Source organism: Chrysemys picta, chromosome 15 (assembly GCF_011386835.1).
Source record: "Chrysemys picta bellii isolate R12L10 chromosome 15, ASM1138683v2, whole genome shotgun sequence".
Lineage (NCBI taxonomy): Eukaryota > Metazoa > Chordata > Testudines > Emydidae > Chrysemys > Chrysemys picta.
In genome coordinates, this window is record NC_088805.1 from 6492621 (window position 1) to 6513725 (window position 21105).

Below are 21105 nucleotides of genomic sequence, written 5' to 3' on the forward strand. Positions count from 1 at the left end.
CAGCCCCAGTTCTGCCACAGATTCCTTCTTTGACCTAGGGTAAGTCACTTAACCTCTCAGAGCTTCAGTTTTCTCATTGGTAAAATGTGTATTATACCTACCTCACAGTGGCTCTGGAAGGAGTAATTAGTGTTTTGTGAAGGACTAATTTTTTTGTAGTGATGACGTATTTTTATTCTGTTATTTAAGGGTGAGATTTTTTTTTTTTTTTCAAATGTGCATAGGGCAGTTTGGTGCCTAATTCCCATTGACTTTCAATGAGAGGCATCAAACTGATTAAAAAATCTCTTCCCAAACTCACAACTGTACAGTCTGAATGTCTGCTGGGGGTTTTGTAATATGCATCTAGTCCAGATAACTTATAATGGAACTCTTTTTTTAGAAGAGCAAGTTGCCCTTGAAGGAAAGCTGTCTCCAGTATGGCTTCCTAAGACAGTCTCTCAACCTTGGGTTCGTGACCCCTAGCGGAGGTCACAAGTGGGTTTAGGGGAGTTGCAAACACAGACGGCATTAGATAGCCAGGGGTCCCGCAAAGCTTTTGCCCTGTTTCCTGACAGTTTACATGTTTCAGCCCCAGGCCTGAAGCTGAAGGCCAAGCTTAAGGTAGGTAGAGGGTCTCAATTTTTTCAGATAAGGAGGTCAACGGAAAGGTTGAGAAACACTGCTCTAGGAGATGGAAATTACAGCAAAATAAATCAGCACATGAAACATGAGAATGTACTGATTTCTCTCTCAGCACTGTTCCCCTCTCACTGTGATTATTGGTGTGATGTGCCCATGCCCTGTAAACTCAGATGAAGTCTGAAAAGGTTGATTTCCAACTTGCATTCCATTCAGGAGCTGCTGTGTGTCCTCTGATACTGGAGAATACACAGTTGTGTGCTAGACTCCTAACCCATTATCTCCTTGTGTCTCTGCGTTAGTGAGACAGCAGTGCTTTGGATATGGTTTTGTAATTATGCATAATTGCTGTAGTAAGAGAGAGTAATATTGTTAATCTTTTAAATATATACTCTCTTGAATTTACTGTGGTGTCCATGCATTACAAAAGCATCCGTGGCCAAAAAAAAAAAAGTAATGTATGACCACAGTGCCTGGTAAGTATAGAAGAGTAACTCTCAACTTAACCAAGTACTATGAAGGATTGTCTTGCAGTTAGCATGAAGTCACTGTGTTTGTCTTGTTTTTTCAGTCGGGGGGCTTGATCTACATTAATTCAGACATTGTGCCTTTCACAGAAGGGCACTTTGTTGAAAAAGAACAGCTGCACTGTTGAATGTAGTATAATAAGTTTCATAAGTGACTGTCTTGTCTGTCCCCCCAATGGTATTTTGAATGGTCCAACTTACCCCCGCTCCCCATCCTACTTGTTCTGCACAGAAGTAGGATGCACCAGATCATTTCATGGTGTGTGATAAAGGATTCCATTATTTACTCCGGGGGGGAATTCTGTGCCACTGCACAATGCAGAATTTTGCAGAAATTAATGTTGTGTGTGCAGAATCTCCCTTTTCCCCCCCCACAGAAATGTGCTGCAGAGATGTTAGCTGCCATTAGGGGCTGCTGGACCCAGCAGAGCCCAGCTCACAAATAGAAGAGAAGGTCAAAGGGAGGGGGAGGGAACTGGAGGGTTCTCGGTAGCTGCAGTTCCCAGCACGCCTTGAAGGAAAGAGGTGGTGACACGCAGGAAACGCCGTGCTAGCCTGGGACTCCGCATCTAGCTGTTTCTCCTTCTGGATCCCTGGGCTCTGGGGAATAGGCGGTGTGAGTGTCGGGCCAGGGGAGCCCCATGGCTGGGCTCTGGGGAATAGAAGGTGTGAGCCTCTGGGCCGGGGAGGGCCCCATGGCTGGCCTCTGGGGAGTAGGGGGTGTGAGTGTTGGCCCCCCAGCTGGGCTCTGAGGGGTAGGGAGAAGAGAAGCTGGAACTGGGTTGTCATAGGGGTTTCTTTAACTCCCTACTCCTGGGGAATTTTTGTGTGTCTGTATTGCTACAGACATACTTGCTGACATTTATTTTGAAATAAATTACCAAAATAATTGAAACTGGCATGATTGTATAGTGTGTTGACAAATACAATTTGCAAAATTTTAAGATATTGTGTGCAGAATTTTCAATTTTTTGGCACAGAATTCCCCCAGGAGTAATTATTCTAAAGTAAAACCCTTCCCTTGACCACTCTACCCCCAGAATTATAAACACGTATCCAGTTTTATACACACATAACATAAGTCATTAAGGGTATGACAAATGGGGATTGAAGAATCTGGAAGCCACTCATCTCCCCTTTTGTGTAGAAGCCGACAACGACCTTGATGCTTTGAGAAAGCCATCTGCATCTTTCTTCAGCACATCTTCGCTCTGCGTGATAGGAGAACAGAAAAACAGGCTAAGTGTTTTCTTCCCAGGCTGATGGCTTGTATTGAGGGATGCGTAGAGAAGTGCACATGTATAGTGGTGTCAGAGTATTTGAACAGGTGGTCCTGGAACTATAAAAGGTTTTAAAGAGCTAGAAAACATTCAGACTGTGATTCTGAAATGACAACAGGAAACCCAACAACAGTTGGAAACAAATAGTTATTAGCTTTTCATGGCTTCCCAGGGAAGACATCAGTTTGTTTTTCCTTTTTTTTTTTTTAATGGTTCCTGTGGATTTTTAGAGCATTTTAGAAGCAGGATGTTGGGTATGGCCAAGTCTGCTTACTGGCAGATTAAAACGAACAAAAGCTGAGCATGCTGAGTTAACTCATCATAACCAATATGATGCTCCTCAGAACTTCCTTTGCCCTTGGTGTCTTCACTGAGGGATCCTGCCTGCTGCCCTCAGCCCCCCTGCGTTGAAATCCCATTTTATCCATCCGAATGCTTTAAGAAGCGCTGTATAAACTAAACAGCAGCATCTGTGCAGTGGTTAGAGTTGTTGTTGATTGCCTTTTCCTTATTGCCTGTGGGGTTCTAAGCTCACATTCACCAGGAGTAGAATTTATGAGCCAGAACACTCAATTTCTGATTTTCTAAAATGGGGAAAGTAGAATGAGTTTGAGAGGTCTCCATTTTCTCTGACAGGCTCTGGCTTTAGATCTGCACCTTCCGAGGGTTTCCACGTGTTTATAGCATGATTGTGTAATATGTTTTGTATTCTAGGTTGAACACTTCCTTTTTATTAATCCTGAGTAGTTCTTTAGGTGCAACTTTACGTGAACTGTGGAGTGGCTCTGGGATTCTATCGGTACCCATTGAGCATTTGAATGGAAAGCTCAGGCTCCCACATGCCGTGTAGGAGACATGAGAACTCTTTTTCCCTTTGGAAAAAAATAAAATATATCTGGTTCAACCCCAAATTACTCAGCATTATGGTGGACGACTTCACAGATGACAAGGAGGTGCTCTTACAAACCTAAGATCAAATCAGAATTTTAAATGGCTTGTATCAAGGTCATTGGGGAGGCAAAAACCACTGCTTACTACATGTGAGCGAGCTACGCTGACCTGGTGAAACCCATTCATAACCATGCTTTTATTCTTGCATTAGAGGAAATAAAAAATTATGGAACATATATCAATACAAGTAGATATGAGGCACTCAGATGCTATGATGAGAGGTGCCTTGGAAATATAAACAAATATGGTACATGCTGTTGTTTTTTCTGTACATCATAATCTAGTAATCTCTGATGTCCTCTGTGAATTTATATGAGAACAAAATACAGTTTGTGGCTTTTACTTTTACCAGTCATGGGGGAAAAGCTGCATATAGGAAGATAACGTAATCCATTAAATGTATTGCATGGAATAAATAAATGCGTCTGTGCATTGGGTTAAATGAAGGCGATGCCCATAAAACTGAGGCGTGAGCACATAATTCCATATGTAGGAGCAATGAAAAAATCTCCAGGGCCCAGCCATTTTAGTGAGTTTGGCCTCATCCCATTTCTAAATGCAGATTATATTGCCATTTAAGAGATAACCAGACATGTAAGGAGGTAAAGAGAAGCATTATCTCCTCCAGAGCTAATCCTTTCCAATCCATCAGCTGCAGTCATTGGGCTCCGGAAGGCATAGGAATATGTTGCACTATTTCTAAGCCGGGGGGGGGGGAATCCTCAGAAGAATGGTGGGTCTGAGAAGAATGGTATTTCCACACACACTCCCACTTCCTTCATTGACCTGGCAACCCTGCTTGAGGGTATTCATCTTTGGTGCTTTCTTGAATAGTAACTGAAGTATTGAGCCATAGTCTAATCCAGATTGCTTTATTCATGTAAATTGTCCCGTTGATGTCAGTGGGACTGCTTGCCTGGGGGAGGTGAGCAGCATTTGGCACCACAGTTGATAATGCCCTCACAAAAGTGTATCTTGAGGAAGGCCATTCATGGTCCAAATGCTATCCTCTTCACGTAATGTTCCTACGAGGTGAAACTTCTAACTCGAGTTGATTATTTTATTAATTTGTCAACAGTAAGTCATCACTGAAACTGGAAAGTACTCCTTGTATTGGAGAGTCACACCTCTTTACTGATGCCTGGGTGGAGCAGAGACTTGGTAGTGTGGTGGTCATTCCAGAACAACTGGAAATGTGACAACAATTATTGCAAACTTGCTGGGTGTTACGTGGCCATGTCACTTTATTCTTTGACTCTGCTTTGCAACCTCTATGTACATTGAGTGTTCTGCTTTTGGGAAAGTAAAACTGGCATTAAAATAAACAACATAACAAATGGCGGGGGGGAAGGGGGAAATTGGTAATAGTGAATGGAAACTAGAAAATTGGTAAAGCACATGCGTGCACACACACAAATCTATGGCTAGCAGAGTTAAGGATAATACAGATGAGTTTAACTATATTAGGAAAAAAGGAATGCTAACAATGGGATGAGTCCATTATTAAATGGAAATGGTAGAATTTTCATTAATGCTGAAAAGGGAGAAGTGTTCAGTAAATATTTCTGTTCTGTATTTGGGGAAAAGCTAGATGATGTATTCAATTATATGTTGATACTTTTCCATTCCAACAATAACTAAAGATTATATTAAACAGCAGCTATTAAAGGTGGATATCTTTTAAATAAGGAGGGTCAGATAACTTGCATCCAAACATATTAAAAGAATTGGATGAGAAGCTCACTGAAACATTAATGCTGGTGTTTGTGTGTTTATTTTTTTTAACCCAATATGTTTTGGAACACTGGGGAAGTTCCAAAGGACTGGAAGAAAGCTAATGTTGTGCCCATATTTAAAAAAAGTAAATGGGATGGCCCAGGTAAATATAGGCCTGTAATCAGCGTGACATTGATTCCAGGTAAAATAATGGAATGGCTGTTACAGAACTTCTTTATTAATGCCAATAGACATGGGTTGATGGGGAAAAAAAATCTTGTCAAATTAACCTTTTTATGACGTTACAAGTTTCGTTAATAAAGAGAATAGTGTTGATGTAATAGACTTCTGTAAGGCAGTTGACTTGGTAGCATTATGATATTTTGATTAAGAAACTAAAACGATATAAAATCAACATGGCATTGGTTTTTGGCCCTACATTGTTGAACATCTTTGTCAAGGACCTGGAAGAAAAACAAAATCATTACTGTTTAAAGTTTGCAATGACCCAAAGGTTGAGGACTGGTAAATAATGAAGAGGACAGGTCACTGATACAGAATAATCTGGGGTCACTTGTTAAGCAGGATGCAAGCAAACAATATGGATTTCATTATAGCCATATTTAAAGTCATATATCTAGGAACAATTAATGTAGGCCATACTTTCAGGATTGGGTACTGTATCCTGGGAATCTATTACTCTAGAAAAATACTTGAGGGGGATAATGGATAATCCGGTGAACACCAGCTCCCAAGGCAATACTCCAAAAAGGCATCCTTAGATGCTTAAACTCAGTGCTCCCCTGTTCATGTTACCTCTATTTGGCACTAGTGTGACTGCTACTGGAATATTTTGTCCAATTCTGTTGTCTGTGCTTCAAGAAGGATGTTGAAACATTTGAGAGGGTTCAGAGAAAAGCCGTGAGAACCACTAAAGGGTTGGAAAACCTGTCTGTTATAACAAAAGATTCAAGGAGTTAAATCTATTTTACTTTCTCAAAGAGAGATACTGGGTGACTTGATCACAGCCTGTAAGTATCTACATGTGGAACAGAAATTTTGGTACTAGAGGGCACTTCGAACTAGCAGGCAAAAGTATAACGAGCCAATGGCTACAAGTTCAAGTTAGACAACTACAGACTAGAAATACTGTGAAAAATTTTTAACAGTGAGGGCAATTAATCATTAGAACAACTTATCAAGAGTTCAGAGTAGCAGCCGTGTTAGTCTGTATCAGCAAAAAGAACGAGGAGTACTTATGGCACCTTAGAGACTAACAAATTTATTTGAGCATAAGCTTTCGTGGGCTAAAACCCACTTCATCGGATGCATGCAGTGGAAAATACAGTAGGAAGATATATTTTGTTAGTCTCTAAGGTGCCACAAGTACTCCTCGTTCTTTTTATCAAGAGTTGTGGTGGATTCTCCATTACTAGCAATTTTTACATCAAGATTGGATGTTTTTCTAAATTCTATGCTTTAGCAACCACAGATAAGAAGTTAATTCAGGGAAATCCTATCACCTGAGTCATGCGAGAGGTCAGATTAGATGTTTATAATGATCCCTCATGACCTAAAAAATCTTATGAATCTTGCAGTTGTGGGTGAGCCTCTGGAAGACAGTATCTTTACTCCCTGCTAAATCTTGCTGGGGCTGATCTTACGCAGTTCCTCTTTATTTTCCTTGGGCAGCAGTTTAATGAGACAAGAAGTCAGAGATTCTCCTTATTCCTTTGTATACAGCCTCATGGGATATTAGCAACTTCTCTACTCTGGCAAAACTAGGGAAGAGAAGGTGATAATGGCTGTGTTCCACAAGTATCACAAGCTGGAACGTATTTTTAATCCCACAGAGCTTTATTACTATAATTAAGGGTGTGTACTTTGTAAAATTGAGTTTCGCTAACAGAGAGAGAATTTATAAACTGGTTCTTGTGGGTTCAGTTTTTACTGATTAATGCAGATTTTCCCACGAAACTTACAAATTTCAGATTTTCCAGTCTATATTTTTCTTCAGGTGTTAATATCGCATTTCTCTTCTCACTGCCAGTTTTGGATTACTTCGTTCTGATTTCATCTTAAGAAATAGTCAGTGCTGACATCTGAAAGCATTACATTAGAAGTGAGCAGCACAACTGGAGAAAATATTATCTAACATTCATTTTAACTTACTGTATTAAAGACAGACAGTAGTGGGGGATTCAGATATTGTCTTTCTGGATTCCTTTCTGACACTCCTATTTAAAAACTCTGTTTCATGCATTCTTTGACTGACCCTTCTGCATTTGCACCATTAGAGGGAGCTTGCCTTTCTCCTACTGAATATGATAGGATAGCTGTATGCTTAAGTAGTCGTCTTGAAAACATGGATCTTACAACTTGATTTTCCCCCCCCCCCCTGTTGGAAACAAACTTGCAGACCCTGTCTTCACCTCAGGAGTTAATTTGTCAGTGATAAAAATGTATGTATGTATTTATAATGTGATATCAGAGGTCTAATAGGATTACATAAGCATACTACCAGTTGAAAGAACTGACAAAATGACCATCAAAATCACTTTGTGGAGACTAATTTATTTTTTTTATTGTGGTTTGAGGGTTCTCCTTTTTGCAGGATTGATTTTGATCTGTTATGGACAAAATAAAAGATCTGAAACTTACAGTAGTTTTGGATTTTAAATACACCTGTGACCTAATATAACACAAATTTGGATATAACGCTGCAAAGCAGTGCTCCGGGGGGGCGAGGCTGCGCACTCTGGTGGATCAAAGCAAGTTCGATATAACGCGGTTTCACCTATAACGTGGTAAGATTTTTTTTTTTGGCTCCCGAGGACAGCATTATATCGAGGTAGAGGTGTCTATGCAAAAAGGATCTAGTTTGTCTTTTGCACTCCAACATGTAGAAATAAGTGGGGCTATGTATTTTGCTAGTCAGAATCCCCTGAATTAAAACAACATCTGACTTCAGCAACTGGAGCAATGCAGAAAGGAGCAGGTACTTCTTTGTCATCAGACTTTGGATGTAAGAGCATTGAAATCTGCCCCTGCTTATAGTAGTTAATATTCTCTCTTGTGATGTTACATCCAGAAGGCATTCAATTCCTACACAGAGGCTAAGCTGAAAAAGGTTCTGTGGAAAAGGGCTAGGTGTGTGGCTCTGTGAAGGCAATACAGATGGAGAGTGAGAACTACTGGTGATAAGTAACCTATTATTTTTTTTAGTCGGATGCACCTTTCGTAAATTGAACAATGATTTTCATACTTTTATATACTAACTATGAATGAACTCGGTGGCTCTCAAACTGTAGTATGTGTATACCAGTGGTCCATAGAAAGCTTCTAATGGGTCCATGGAGCAGCTGCTGTCCTAGTGAAGCATCAGTCACTGTTCAGCCAATGATGTCTGGGGATAGTTATAGTGTAGTTTAGGACTCTTTCGGATTTCCAGAGGTGTTTTGGACCAGCTAAATGAGAGGGAAAGCGTTTCTGTATGCCCTGCATGGCTGCTGTGAATCTAGGATGTGTCTTTGAAAATTCAACAGTGATCAAATTTTCCTGTGATCAAAACTGGGCAGTCAGCACAATTACAGGAGACAAACCACAGAGTGACTCAGAGAGTGTGAGTGAGGGAGCAGGCAACAAGTTGGGATTCTGTATTACTAAGCATCAGTGCAGCACCCAAAATGAGGCGACAAACAGCACAGATGCATAAGGGGGTTGTACGTGTCTTAATGCAATAACTGAGGTTGCTTGGTTAAGTTTTTATTTTCATCTTTGCTCTTTTATGCTGTCCTTTCCATTGTTTTTTTCATGTGAAAATGCACTGTACTTGCCACAGGGAAACCGGTTTGCATAGGAGATGGTTTGTAAGAGGATCTTATGTTTTTTCATCGTTTGAAATTGTTTTCAAGTCATTAAACAAATTGTTAATTTTATGTTAAGATGTAAAGTGTACATCGGATAACATGGTACCTCCTACTACAATAGTGCACTAGGAGCACTATTGTACCAAAAATGAGAATTGTCTTTGGTTCCCTAGAACATTTTAACGTTCACATACCAATATTTTAAGTGTGTGTAGCACAAACGTTAACGCAGATACCATAGATTCATCTAGTCAAACAGTTGCAGTTTGTGTGTGTGTTGTGTGTTGATATGAGAAGTTAAGCAGCATGGTTTATAAAAGAGGTGATAATTTATTTAAAATAGCTTTCCGTGCTGGGGAGGGGGTCTGTTCATCCTTCAGCATGTGTATTCAACTCCCATTTAAAATTTTCATAATCCAGCCATTTGGATGTTAACTTGAGTGTCTTGTTTTTATGAGGTAATTGTATTGTGGACTAAACACTGAGGCAGAAGGCGAGGCTGCTTTATAGTCCTGGTTACAGTTACTGTTAACAGGAAGTACCAGCCAATTGTTTTATGCTAAAATAGCTGAAAATTAAATATTTTTGAGACAGCTGCATTAAAAGAGACACTGAGGTGTCCGTATTATTTGGTTGTCTATAGAGGGTGTGGGAGTCGCTAATGAGAGGACAGGGATTTGCATACTTTGTGGCTGCTAACAATTGTGATTGGCTGACACCAACCATTCTTTTTAATGACACACTGTCTGCATATCATGCTAACCTTTCAAGTCAACATATTATTTCTCTTGAAACAGAGTGGCATGACAGTGCCTGTCATTGGGGACACGCTGTATGTTCTGGGCACCAAAATTACAATAGTAACTTGTTTAGGCTATTCTGGATATCTTTTTTTAATCCCTGCTCCAGAGGGATCCCATGCATGCTTATTGCACTTACTATTTATGGTGCTCAACCCATAGGCTCCAGGTACCATCATATGAATGTAAAGTACATCAGGTCTTCTCCCAGACAAGACCATGGCTCTCATCCCCTGCCCCCCAGTAACAAAGCCACTGGCTCAAAAAAACAAAACCTAAACAAACCAATAAAAAACCCCAGGTGACTTGCTTCCCATAGTGCCCAGCCATGATTCTTCCTCCTTCATCTGGTATGAAAGAGAGAGAGCCTTCAGGACAGTGGTATGAGAGCGCTTGTATGTTCCCTGTAGGTACCAGAGTTTGGGTTCAGCTTGATCTCTATTGACAGTGAATTCTACCTTCATGGGTCTTTCCTGTTCGGAGCTGGGTACCATCAGTCACACACAGCATTCCTGTCAAATGCAGTTGCCACAATGAGTGGGAAAGAGGATGTGTGCAAAAGGCCATTTCTGTATTATTGGGGCTCTAGTATATGCAGAGCTTTAAATATAAGGTCCAAAATCTTGAAATTAGACATAATATTTAACTGGCAGTCAAACAGCATGTGAAGCACTGGTGAGTTGTGCTCTCATTGGTCCACACTACCTATACGATGGTCAGCTAAATGTCAAATTGGCAGTGTTTCCAGGTGGGTTTCAGCGTTATCTCCCATGGGGTGAGACTAGCCTTGAAATGTCGGAAGTATAGACTATCGTCACTCAGTCAGCATCCGAGAAGAGTGGGTGCAGTCTCTTAGCTGGAGAGTCCAGGAGCAGAGATAAGTCCATCAAGATCCATGTTGGCATTTGGAAGGTAGACTTCTTCATGATGCTGATGTAACTTCATCGCTCCTGGTGCTTCTTCCTGTCAACAGCCATCACCTCTATTTTTGCCTGGATTGAATTCTTATTTTATTCAGGTCTCTACTTCAGGCTTTGGGATAGAAGGGAGTCTGTACTGTTTTGCATTTAAGAAGGATGCTGATCCACCACAGTCCCATACTTTCTTGCAATATCCTTCCAGTGGCTTCACGTGCTTGAACAGAAGGTCCAATAGTGCTGATCCCTCTACTGGTAAGGGCTTTCAGAGAAGAGCTGTCTGACACCTCTCTGAAGGAAATGAATGAAGCCTGCCTAATGCAACCACATCCATCCTTACCAGGCCATCAGGGGAGGTAAGGCCACCAGTAAAGCCAACAGCATTAGCCAGGATGTCTGATTTTTTTCCATAGCCGCAAGGAGATCATCCATCAGAACAGTGAGTGCTGTCTGTGTGCCTGACTGCAAGGGATCCAAAATATTATAGAGAAGGAAATTCAGGTGTTTCTGGAATTGTGTCCCTACTCGAGTGCCTGTCATTTAGTGCTACTGGATGCATGCCCTCCCTCAGTGAAGCACTCCTGATCTGTCAGCAGTTGATTCAGACAGTCTCATATTCCAACATGATGGAGGAATGGTGGGGCAAAGTAGATAACTAAGCACTGGCAAATGGTAACAATGCAAACACTGAAGATAAACCTCAGATTGAACGGAATTTTGAAGTGGGCATATGTATGGAAATGGTAGGTAAGATAGCAATCAAAAACCCTGTTAAGGCACACCTCAGTGGTGCCCCTAGGAGGTAGCCTTTCTGACTGGCTGTTAATTCCTAGCCAGGGTTTGTAGTCAGCTGAGGAGAAAACTAGAAGCAGCTAAGGCTATTTTGCTTCAACACCTTAAATGGTGGGTTACATCCAGAAAAGAGAATCACAGGGGAAGTGGTAAGCAGAAGCCAAGCATGGAGATTTGGGGAAATATGAGAGACTCTGTATGGTTTGTATTATAACTTTATATTTATCAGTTTGCTGTAGGGTGGTTTGTTTTTCTTTAAACCCCTCCTCCCCACAACAAGCAAAGAAATGCAGTTGAAGACTTTTTTGCCAAATTGATATCAACTTGGATTGACCTGCAGAAAGGTGAAGGAGATTTGTCCCAACAGGGGGACTTCCTTTTTCATTGCTCCGCTCCTCGTTCTGTCATATGGACCAGCATACTTATTGCAGGCTTACACATGGCTGTGTGTAAGTTGTGTGTTGGCATTGATCCATTTCTGAAAGCTGCGTGCCTCTTGCCCAGATCTCCATGGCAGAAGTTGCTTACGCTGCTGACCAATAGAGTTTTCTTTCTCCCGTGGCAGGGAACTTTGTTTAATAAAGGGAGCTGTTTGGCATGAGGAAAGTTTTTTCTTATTTGTGCCCCTCCTTTCTCGCCCTCTTTATTTTTAATGATGGCATATGGAAGCTATTTACACTGGAGCGTGCTTTGCTCTGGTGAATGAAAATGTTGGAATCCCTGCAGTATCATTCCGGATGCCGTGTGTAAGCAGGCCAGCTGGCTTTTATTTTTTTATTTTTTTTCAGGGAATGTCTGTGATAAGTTACATCAGTGTGGAGGAAATATTACCATCTGTGTGAGCAGTTCAGCTGGTTTATTTCTTTGCACCCTTTGTACTATGAACTTCCCAAAACATTTTCAGATGTTTTTGGTTGGGAGAGGGGGTTCTTTACATAGATCGCTCAGCACTTTGCGGAATCGTTTAGCGGTACATTTGTCGGGGTGAGCAGATTCTGATGCGTGCCAAGAAAAGAAGGGGGAAGTGCAAATGAGTTCTTGCTTTATAACTAGAATTAATTTTAGAAACTCTTCATCCAGTGGCTAAGCGTTCTGAGAAATCAAAGCATCCTGTCTCTGGGATGGCCGGGATGAACTTTTTTAACTGGAGTCTTGAGCCACTTTCCACACAGGAACAAATTGTTTTATTTGTGGGTTTTGTTTTGCAGAGAGTAAAAGGGAATCTAGTTTGTTTAGCTTTTCTTAAAACCTTGAGTAAGCTCTGAAGGTGAAAAGAAACTTTCAGACAACAGAGAGGGGAGAACTTAAATTGTCTGACTCTTCTCCTTCTGCCATCTCCAAATATCCTTCATCTGCGTCCTGAGGCAAAGGCTGACATGCAGTGGTGGAAGCAGCCTGCTATCCACTCTTCCGAGAGTCCCGTGGAGAGATCCTCCTATCTGACTGAGCCTGACACTAATGGTAAATGCCGTTGGGGCTGTTCCACAGCATGATCGGAGCAGAGTGAAGGGTTGCATTAGTCTGTGTCATTGTTATCGGGGGAGCAGCTGAGGAAATTAGCTACCGGGATGGCTGCCAAGCAAGAGTCAGAGAGTCACATTTTAAATGTATTATTATTCTAGCCAGATGATACTAGTGCCTTGGGATTCTAGATCAACCTTCTGGAACCCAATGGGAATAGGCAGATAGAGTAAATGGAGTTCTGCAATGGGACACTTCACTAATCAGTTTTCCATTCTACGTGAGACTAGCATGGAGATGTTTGTTTTGGGCAGAGAGAATACATAGCAGTCTCCAGAGTTTTTGTTTCTGACTCATGTCTCTGAGAGCTGTTGCTGTATTTGCACTTATTTCCCCAGGGACATCTCATTTGTATTTCAGCAGTGAGCATCTTGTGTATGAAATGTTGGGAAAGTTTTTGTTTAACCCAGTGCTGCCTTTTCTTTCCATTCAAAATGTTGGTGTGATTCCATTCAAGGAAAGGTGCCTCTCTTTCAAAAACATTATTTTAGAGATTAAAGGAAAAAGCTTCTAATGCTACACACCTGTGGCTAAATTGATCTGACCTTAAGTTTTGATGCTCTTAAATGTTGTGGGTATTGTTAAGTTTTGGTGGTGGTGAAATATTTTTGAAAAAGAGAAATGAAATAAATCAGTTCTGATATTTTGAAAGCCATCCAATCGTTTTAGGACTTGTATCAAACTGGGCAGGTCTGAGTGAGTGAATGAGGGACCTGGACACAAGCCCAGCCCACAAAGGAGCTGCAGTCTATGAAGTAAATCAAGTGAAATTGCTTTCAAACTGCAGTTGGCCCACGTATCCTGGTGATATTTCACGATGGTGGAAAATAGGGACGGTATAAATATACTTGTCTCCAGAAAGTAGCCATGTACTCTCAGCCAGTTGATACCAGCAGTTAAGAGGATTTCCACAGCTCACCCCTGACCCTCAGTTCTGGGTCAATTTTTACAGCTTCTCAGAGGTCCCTTTTTATCCCTAACATCCTGCCATAGGTCAAATGGATGTTTATTACTAATGGGTTGAGTTCCTTTTTGAGTTTCCACTTATGTTAATATTTTGTTTGCAGGATATATTTTCAGAAATTTTGTCCTCACAGGTGTTAAGCAAATTATAGAAGTATGGGCTGGATGAATGGACTATAAGGTGGATAGAAAATTGGCTAAATCGTCGGGCTCAACGGGTAGTGATTAACGGCTCCATGTCTAGTTGGCAGCCAGTTTCAAGTGGAGTGCCCCAGGAGTCAGTCCTGCGGTCAGTTTTGTTCAATATCTTCATTAATGATCTGGAGGATGGCGTGGACTGCACTCTCAGCAAGTTTGCAGATGACACTAAACTGGGAGGAATGGTAGATACGCTGGAGGGTAGGGACAGGAAACAGAGGGACCTAGACAAATTAGAGGATTGGGCCAAAAGAAACCTGATGAGGTTCAACAAGGACAAGTGCAGAGTCCTGCACTTAGGACGGAAGAATCCCATGCACTGTTACAGACTAGGGACCAAATGGCTAGGCAGCAGTTCTGCAGAAAAGGACCTAGGGGTTACAGTGGACGAGAAGCTGGATATGAGTCAACAGTGTGCCCTTGTTGCCAAGAATGGCATTCTGGGCTGTATAAGTAGGGCATTGCCAGCAGATCGAGGGACGTGATCATTCCCCTCTATTCGACATTGGTGAGGCCTCATCTGGAGTACTGTGTCCAGTTTTGGGTCCCACACTACAAGAAGGATGTGGAAAAATTGGGAAGAGTCCAGCGGGAGGGCAACAAAAATGATTCGGGGGCTGGAGCACATGACTTATGAGGAGAGGCTGAGGGAACTGGGATTGTTTAGTCTGCAGAAGAGAAGAATGAGGGGGGATTTGATAGCTGCTTTCAACTACCTGAAGGGGGGTTCCAAAGAGGATGGATCTAGACTGTTCTCAGTGGTACCTGATGACAGAACAAGGAGTAATGGTCTCAAGTTGCAGTGGGGGAGGTTTAGGTTGGATATTAGGAAAAACTTTTTCACTAGGAGGCTGGTGAAGCACTGGAATGGGTTACCTAGGGAGGTGGTGGAATCTCCTTCCTTAGAGGTTTTTAAGGTCAGGCTTGACAAAGCCCTGGCTGGGATGATTTAGTTGGGAATTGGTCCTCCTTTGAGCAGGGGTTGGACTAGATACCTCCTGAGGTCCCTTCCAACCCTGATATTCTATAATAATGTATTTAGCAAAGACTTATATTAATGCACTATTAGGATTATGAATTTAAACACTTAAGAAATACAGAAGTAGTAGGTGCCAGTTACAAAACTGTGTGTAGTTAAGGCAACAAACTAGGTTTCCATTACAATTGTTTCCTCTGCATGCTAATAACTTTTCTAAACATTTCACCATTCTGGGCTTGAAATTTCCATTTTAGTCTCTGCTCCAAGAGAGAGGGGTGGGTGGGTGTAACTGGAAAAAAACCTTTCATTCATTTGGGTCATGAGATGAAGTTTGGACCTTGTGCTGGGCAGAGTTCCCAATGAGGTCTTTGCTTTGTTGAGCTGGGGATTTGAAAATATAAAGGTGTGTTTTTTTTTTTTTTTTTTATATTGACTGAAAAATGTATATGTGCTGAGAGGTTAGCAAATACTGATGAAACCATGGGCCCTCTGTAATTCCACTAAACATTCTCTCTGACCAGGATACTTGATGGCTTCTGCTGTCAGTCTAAAATTTACATAAGGGAGTTCATGTCTCCTTGAAATATGCGCACACACACAATCCTTTTAAAAATAATAATAGAGCAGATCCCACAATTAAAGGTCTCTAAGAAATGGTTGCAGATTATAATCTTTCATTTAAAAAATGCTGCACCTGTCGTGGATAAATAGAAGACTTTGGGCTTCAGCGGTCTGTAGCATTGCATTCATAGAAGCTTCAGTGGAGAAGAGAATTAAATAGTCACCAAATTCATCCACATGTTGAAAAAGAAAAGAAAGAATAGACTGAACACTGCATGTTTAGATCACTTTGAAGTCTGGGATCTCAAAGCTCTTTATGGTCACTCTGCCGCTGTGTTTATGTTCATTTGATTCCAGGTTAGAATGCAATTGTCATGCTGCATTGACGACAACACGCTGTCAGTCCTTTGCATGCCATGTCCTTATAGGCAGTTACTTTCAATTACTTCTCCTTGGTGTGCTCCAGAATATTGGTCAGGTCTACCCCGGTGCTTCCAGAGGGGTACTACAGGAACTGAATCATCAGTGTATGGGGTTATTCTGGCATTTGAGAAGGACCTTGCTGCAAAGTGCCTCAGCGAATCTGCATGAACATTATAGCAAAGAGAGAAGAAACGAAAGCAGTTAGTTTCTCCCTACCCCCAAATAAAGTATCATAACTGGGGCCTTACCAAATTCATGGTCCATTCTAGTCAATTTCACAGCCGTAGGATTTGAAAATTAGTTAATTGCATGTTTCCAGATATTTACATCTGAAATTTCAGGGTATTATAACCATGGGGGTCCTGACCCAAGAGAGGGTCGGGGGGGAAAGGGGGGAGGATGTCCAAAAGCTGTTGTAGAGGGGATGTGGGATCTGAAGGCAGCACCCCTGGAACATCCTGCAGCCACAGGAGGTTGCCAGAGGTGTAGGCGGGTCTGATCTCCCCCATGCTGGGAGTGCCCCAGCCAGGGTGGGTTGGGACAGGACTTGCTCTTCCCCTGCATGGCTGCTCTCTGGGGGAGATCAGACCTACCTACACCTCTGGCAGCCTCTTGGGCTGCTGCCCAGTCCCAGAGCTTCCTGCAGCTGCAGGAGGTACCTGGAGATGGGTCTGATCTCCCTCCCTCCAAGTGTGGCCATGCTGGGGAAGAGCAAGTCCTGTCCCGCCCCAGCCCAGCTGGGACTAGGAGCCCCTATCTGGGGTGCTCCCATTAGCATGGAGGGAAATCACTCCCACTTCTGGCAACTTTCTGCAGTTGGGTAGGTATCCAGAGGTGGGTCTGATCTCCTCCCCAGAGTGGCTGTGCAGGGGAAGAGTAAGGCCCAGCCCAGAGGGGACTAGCAGCTGGAGCAGGGGGCACGGTAGGAGCCCTCGGTTGGCAAGCTCTCCCACTTCCCCCCCTCCCCCCGCAGTCCTGTCCCTCCCTTACAATAGCTAGATTTCACGGGGGAGATCTGATTTCACGGTCCGTGACACTTTTTTTCCACAGATGTGAATTTGGTAGGGCCCTACTCCTAACACAGAGATTAAGAATTGCTGCATAGCAACTTTGAAACAACAGGACTGGGGCTTTTGTAGAGGGAAATCCAACTACTTCCCATGCTGAGACTCAGCAAAACTATTCTTATGTGTAAGGAATACTACCACAGAGGAAGATTGACCTTGTATTTAAAGTACAGGACTGAAACTCAGAAGAACTGGGTTCATGTCTTTGCTGTGCCACGGGCTTCTTGTGTGACCTTGGGTGAGTTGTTTAGACCTAACATTTAAAAAAGGTGACACGTGAATTTTTGGTATCTCTTGTTTTGGATATCCAAACCTTAAAGGAGCCTAATTTTCAAAAAGGATTGACTGAGCAATCACCAAAAACTTGGACATCTGCAATCACTGATTACTTTTGAAAAATTAAGTCTTAGCCTCTCTGTGTCTCCGTTCCCATCTGTAAAACGGGGATAATGATCCTCTTGGACATGGGGGTGTTGTCTCTGTGGTAGTGCAATTACAACCTCAGTGTCAGCAAGTATTTGGTTTTCACACATACCCACCAACAATGTCACGGTCATAGGAAGTTTACTATGTAGTTTCCTTGTTTCCTTGCTTTTTAGGATTTGAGTTGGGGGGAAATATTGCAGTTATCCCTAATAACCTTTTTTATACAAGGATTTTGTCTATGGAATCTTATCTAAATGATAGAGCACTCTTCGTTTGTGTGGTTCTTTAGAGATTAAAAAGACCCCAAAAGTTTTAAAGTAACCTAGGACATGAAGATAGACAATTAACTTTCTCTCTTAGGCTGTAAGATGGGGATATTGATATTTACTTGTATTGCAGAAGTGTTGTGCAGATGAATTAATGACTACAGAACACTGAAAATATAATGCTGTCTATCAATGTTAAGTATTGTGATTTAGTTTCTGTTGCTTGCTGTAACCCATTACTCTTCCTTAGTCTTCCCTAGTATTTGGTCTAAAAATAAAGTTTTGCGGTATTATTTTTTTTTTTCTGGGTTGCATGCCTCCAAAGAGGTTTTCAGAAGTTTGCCATCTCCTCTTAATTTGTTGCTCTTGATGGTAGAGGTATGAACCTGAAAGCATTAATGTCATGAACCAAGAGACAGTCGTCTTATGTTAAATGGGCAGGTAACTCTCTGTTTTGAGAGAAGCTCATGTTTAAGCATTCAGAAGTCCTTACTGCTGAGTTCAAGAGAGCTGATCATAACATGCTAGCTTTTGAAAGCTGCTTCTTGTGAAGAATCATTTATCCAGTGTCTACATTAGTGTTCAGGTGTCACTTGATGCTTGTCACTTGTCTTAAAACATGATACCTGCCTGACCTGCTTGTGTTCCAGACAAGGCTGGTGCATAGGGCTACCATATGTCCGGATTTCCCCGGACATATCCGGCTTTTCGATCTATAAATAGCCGTCTGGGGGGGATGTCTAAAAATGTCCGGGATTTCCCCCCGGTCGGCTATTTATAGATCAAAAAGCGGCGCTGCTCGGCAGCCAAAGCCCCTTCTTGGTTCCCCCCATCCCCTGGAGCCTTAGTACGCCTCCGGCCCCACAGCTGTCTTTCCCCCTCCTCCCGTCCCCTGAACACTCCACCCACCTGCTCCTCCCCCTCCCCTGCTTCCCGCGAATCAGATCTTCACGGGAAGTCTGAAAAGAAGCAGGGGTAGGCGGGCAGCAGCAGGTAAGCTGGGGCGGGGAGGACGTGAAGAGGAGGGCTCCGGGGAGGCGCAACGCGGCCCAGTCCAGCCCCAGCCGGCCCAAGCGGCTCCGGCCTGGCCCGGTTCGGGCGCTGGGGCACCGGCCCCAGTTCTGGCCAAGCGGCCCGGCCCTGGCGGCTCCGGTTCTGGCCGAGCGCGCCGGCCCTGACCCCAGCGGCTCCAGCCCGGCTCGGGCCCCAGGGCAGCCGGCCCGGCCCCAGCCAAGCACCTCTGGCCCGGCCGGCCCCAGCAGCTCCCGCCTGGCCCGGCTCGGCTCGGGCCCCGGGGCACCGGCCCCAGTTCTGGCCGAGCGGCGCCGGCCGAGCACCCCCGACCCCAGCGGCTCCGGTTCCAGCCGAGCGCGCCGGCCCTGACCCCAGCAACTCCGGCCCAGCTCGAGCCTCAGGGCGGCTGGCCCGGCCTCGGCCGAGCACCTCCGGCCTGGTCCCAAACCCCGCGACTCCGGCCGGAGCGCAGCCCGATTCCTGGGCTCTTATTAAAGGTGGCCCTGGTCAGGGGACAGGGAGCGGGCGGGGGGGATTGGATGAGTCGGGAGTTCGGGGCGGGAGCTGTCGGGGGGCAGGGGCTGTCGGGGGGCAGGGGTTGGGACAGTCAGGGACAGGGAGCGAGGGGATTAGATGGGTCGGGGGTTCTGGGCGGGCTGTCGGGGGCAGGGGTGTGGAGAGGGGTCGAGGCAGGCAGGGAGCAGAGGGGGTGGGATGAGTCAGGAGTTCTGGGGGTCCTGTCAGTGGGCAGGGAGCAGTTGGATAGGGCATGGGAGTCCCAGGGGTCTGTCTGGGGGTGGGGGTGTGGATAAGGGTTGGGGCAGTCAGGGGACAGGTAGGGTCCTCGGGGGGCAGTTAGTGGCAGGGGTCCCAGGAAGGGGCAGTCAGGGAACAAGGAGCAGGGGGGAGTTGGGAGTTCTGAGGGGGGCAGTCAGGGGGTGGGAGGGAGTGATTGGGGGCAGGGCAGGGGTGGGGCTAGAGCGGGGCTCCTCCTCGCCCCCCCCCCGTCCTCTTTTTTGACTGTGCAAATATGGTAACCCTACTGGTGCATTCTCCCTGATCAAACTGGGCCTACTTAATTGTACCTCTCTCTCTCTCTCTGCCCTGTTCTACGGATATAGATGGAGGCAGCTATGACATTGTTAACGATGTGTCTAGCCCAGCAACAGGGGACTACCATTCTCAGCAAAGATCTGCTAGACACAACTGGGAAATGAACTACCAAGAGGCAGCAATCTACCTCCAGGTGAGGCCTGCTATTCAGTGTTGTGGTGAGGCCTGCTATTCAGTGTTGTGGTAGAAGTATCCACCCTGTGTTTGAAATTGCTCATCAAGGGCTTGTGAACACGGGAGTAACCCTTTGATGTGTAAATTGGTAATGTGGACTTTTAAATCATGATCATTATTAAATATAGAAAGCTGTATTTGTGAAGTTTCAAGGTTGCAGGGTTGGTTCTCTAAATGGGAGTGTCTCCTTACAGTTAGAACAAAAGATGAGGACTTGGGAGATTTAGGTTCTATTCCTAACTCTGCCAGACTCACTGTGTGATCCTGAGCAAATCATTCAATCTCATTTCAGTCTAATGTGAACTCATGTTTATATTGGAAGTTCGCTGAGTTAATACATTATCTGTCTGATTATGGCACATACAGTAGGCTAAGCCCTTCAGATCCAAGAATTATTCTTGTTGCTGTCTTGACCAGTTGCCATATGGATGATGTCCTTGAAATGAAGTAGACATAACTTAAATAGCACTCGATTGTTTATCCAAATTAGCAGCTTCAGGCTAGAGTTTGCTATCTGAATAAGAGGGCATAGCAGCCCAAGAATGTTCTGAATTGGTTAGTTACCAAAAGACAGAATTTGGCTCTTTTTCATCCTGCAAGTTTGTTTTGGGTCAGGCCTGGATAAGAATGCCCTGCTGATGTAAAGCTAGCTCTGTCTCTGAGTGGGAGCTTGTGTTTCATCTGGTTTAGGGTTTTTTTGTCCTGTTTGCAATCTGGATCACCGAACTGACTGTTAACATATAAACAGTTAAACACAACATGAGCTTAAACTTAACTATTGAGAATTGGCTCTTTCCTTGTGAGATGATTAAATAGGACGAAGTTGTTACATAAGAACGGCCATACTGGGTCAGACCAAAGGTCTATCTAGCCCAGTATCCTGTCTTCCAACATTGGCCAATGCCAGGTGCCCCAGAGGGAATGAAC

General features: G+C 43.7%; 1 protein-coding gene across 7 annotated transcripts in view; it reads left to right on the forward strand.

Moving 5' to 3' along the window:
* The window catches only part of TPCN1 (two pore segment channel 1), a 61513-nt gene that overhangs the window by 5464 nt on the left and 34944 nt on the right, over nt 1-21105 (forward strand). For 5 of the 7 annotated variants that reach the window (XM_065568271.1, XM_065568269.1, XM_065568272.1 and 2 more), the window contains one exon: nt 20013-20137. In XM_065568271.1, coding sequence (XP_065424343.1) covers nt 20013-20137 — 125 coding nt within the window. Of the gene's footprint in view, nt 1-12173; nt 12935-20012; nt 20138-21105 lie in introns of those variants that run through there. The other 2 variants (XM_005303218.5, XM_065568273.1) reach the window with 1 other exon arrangement.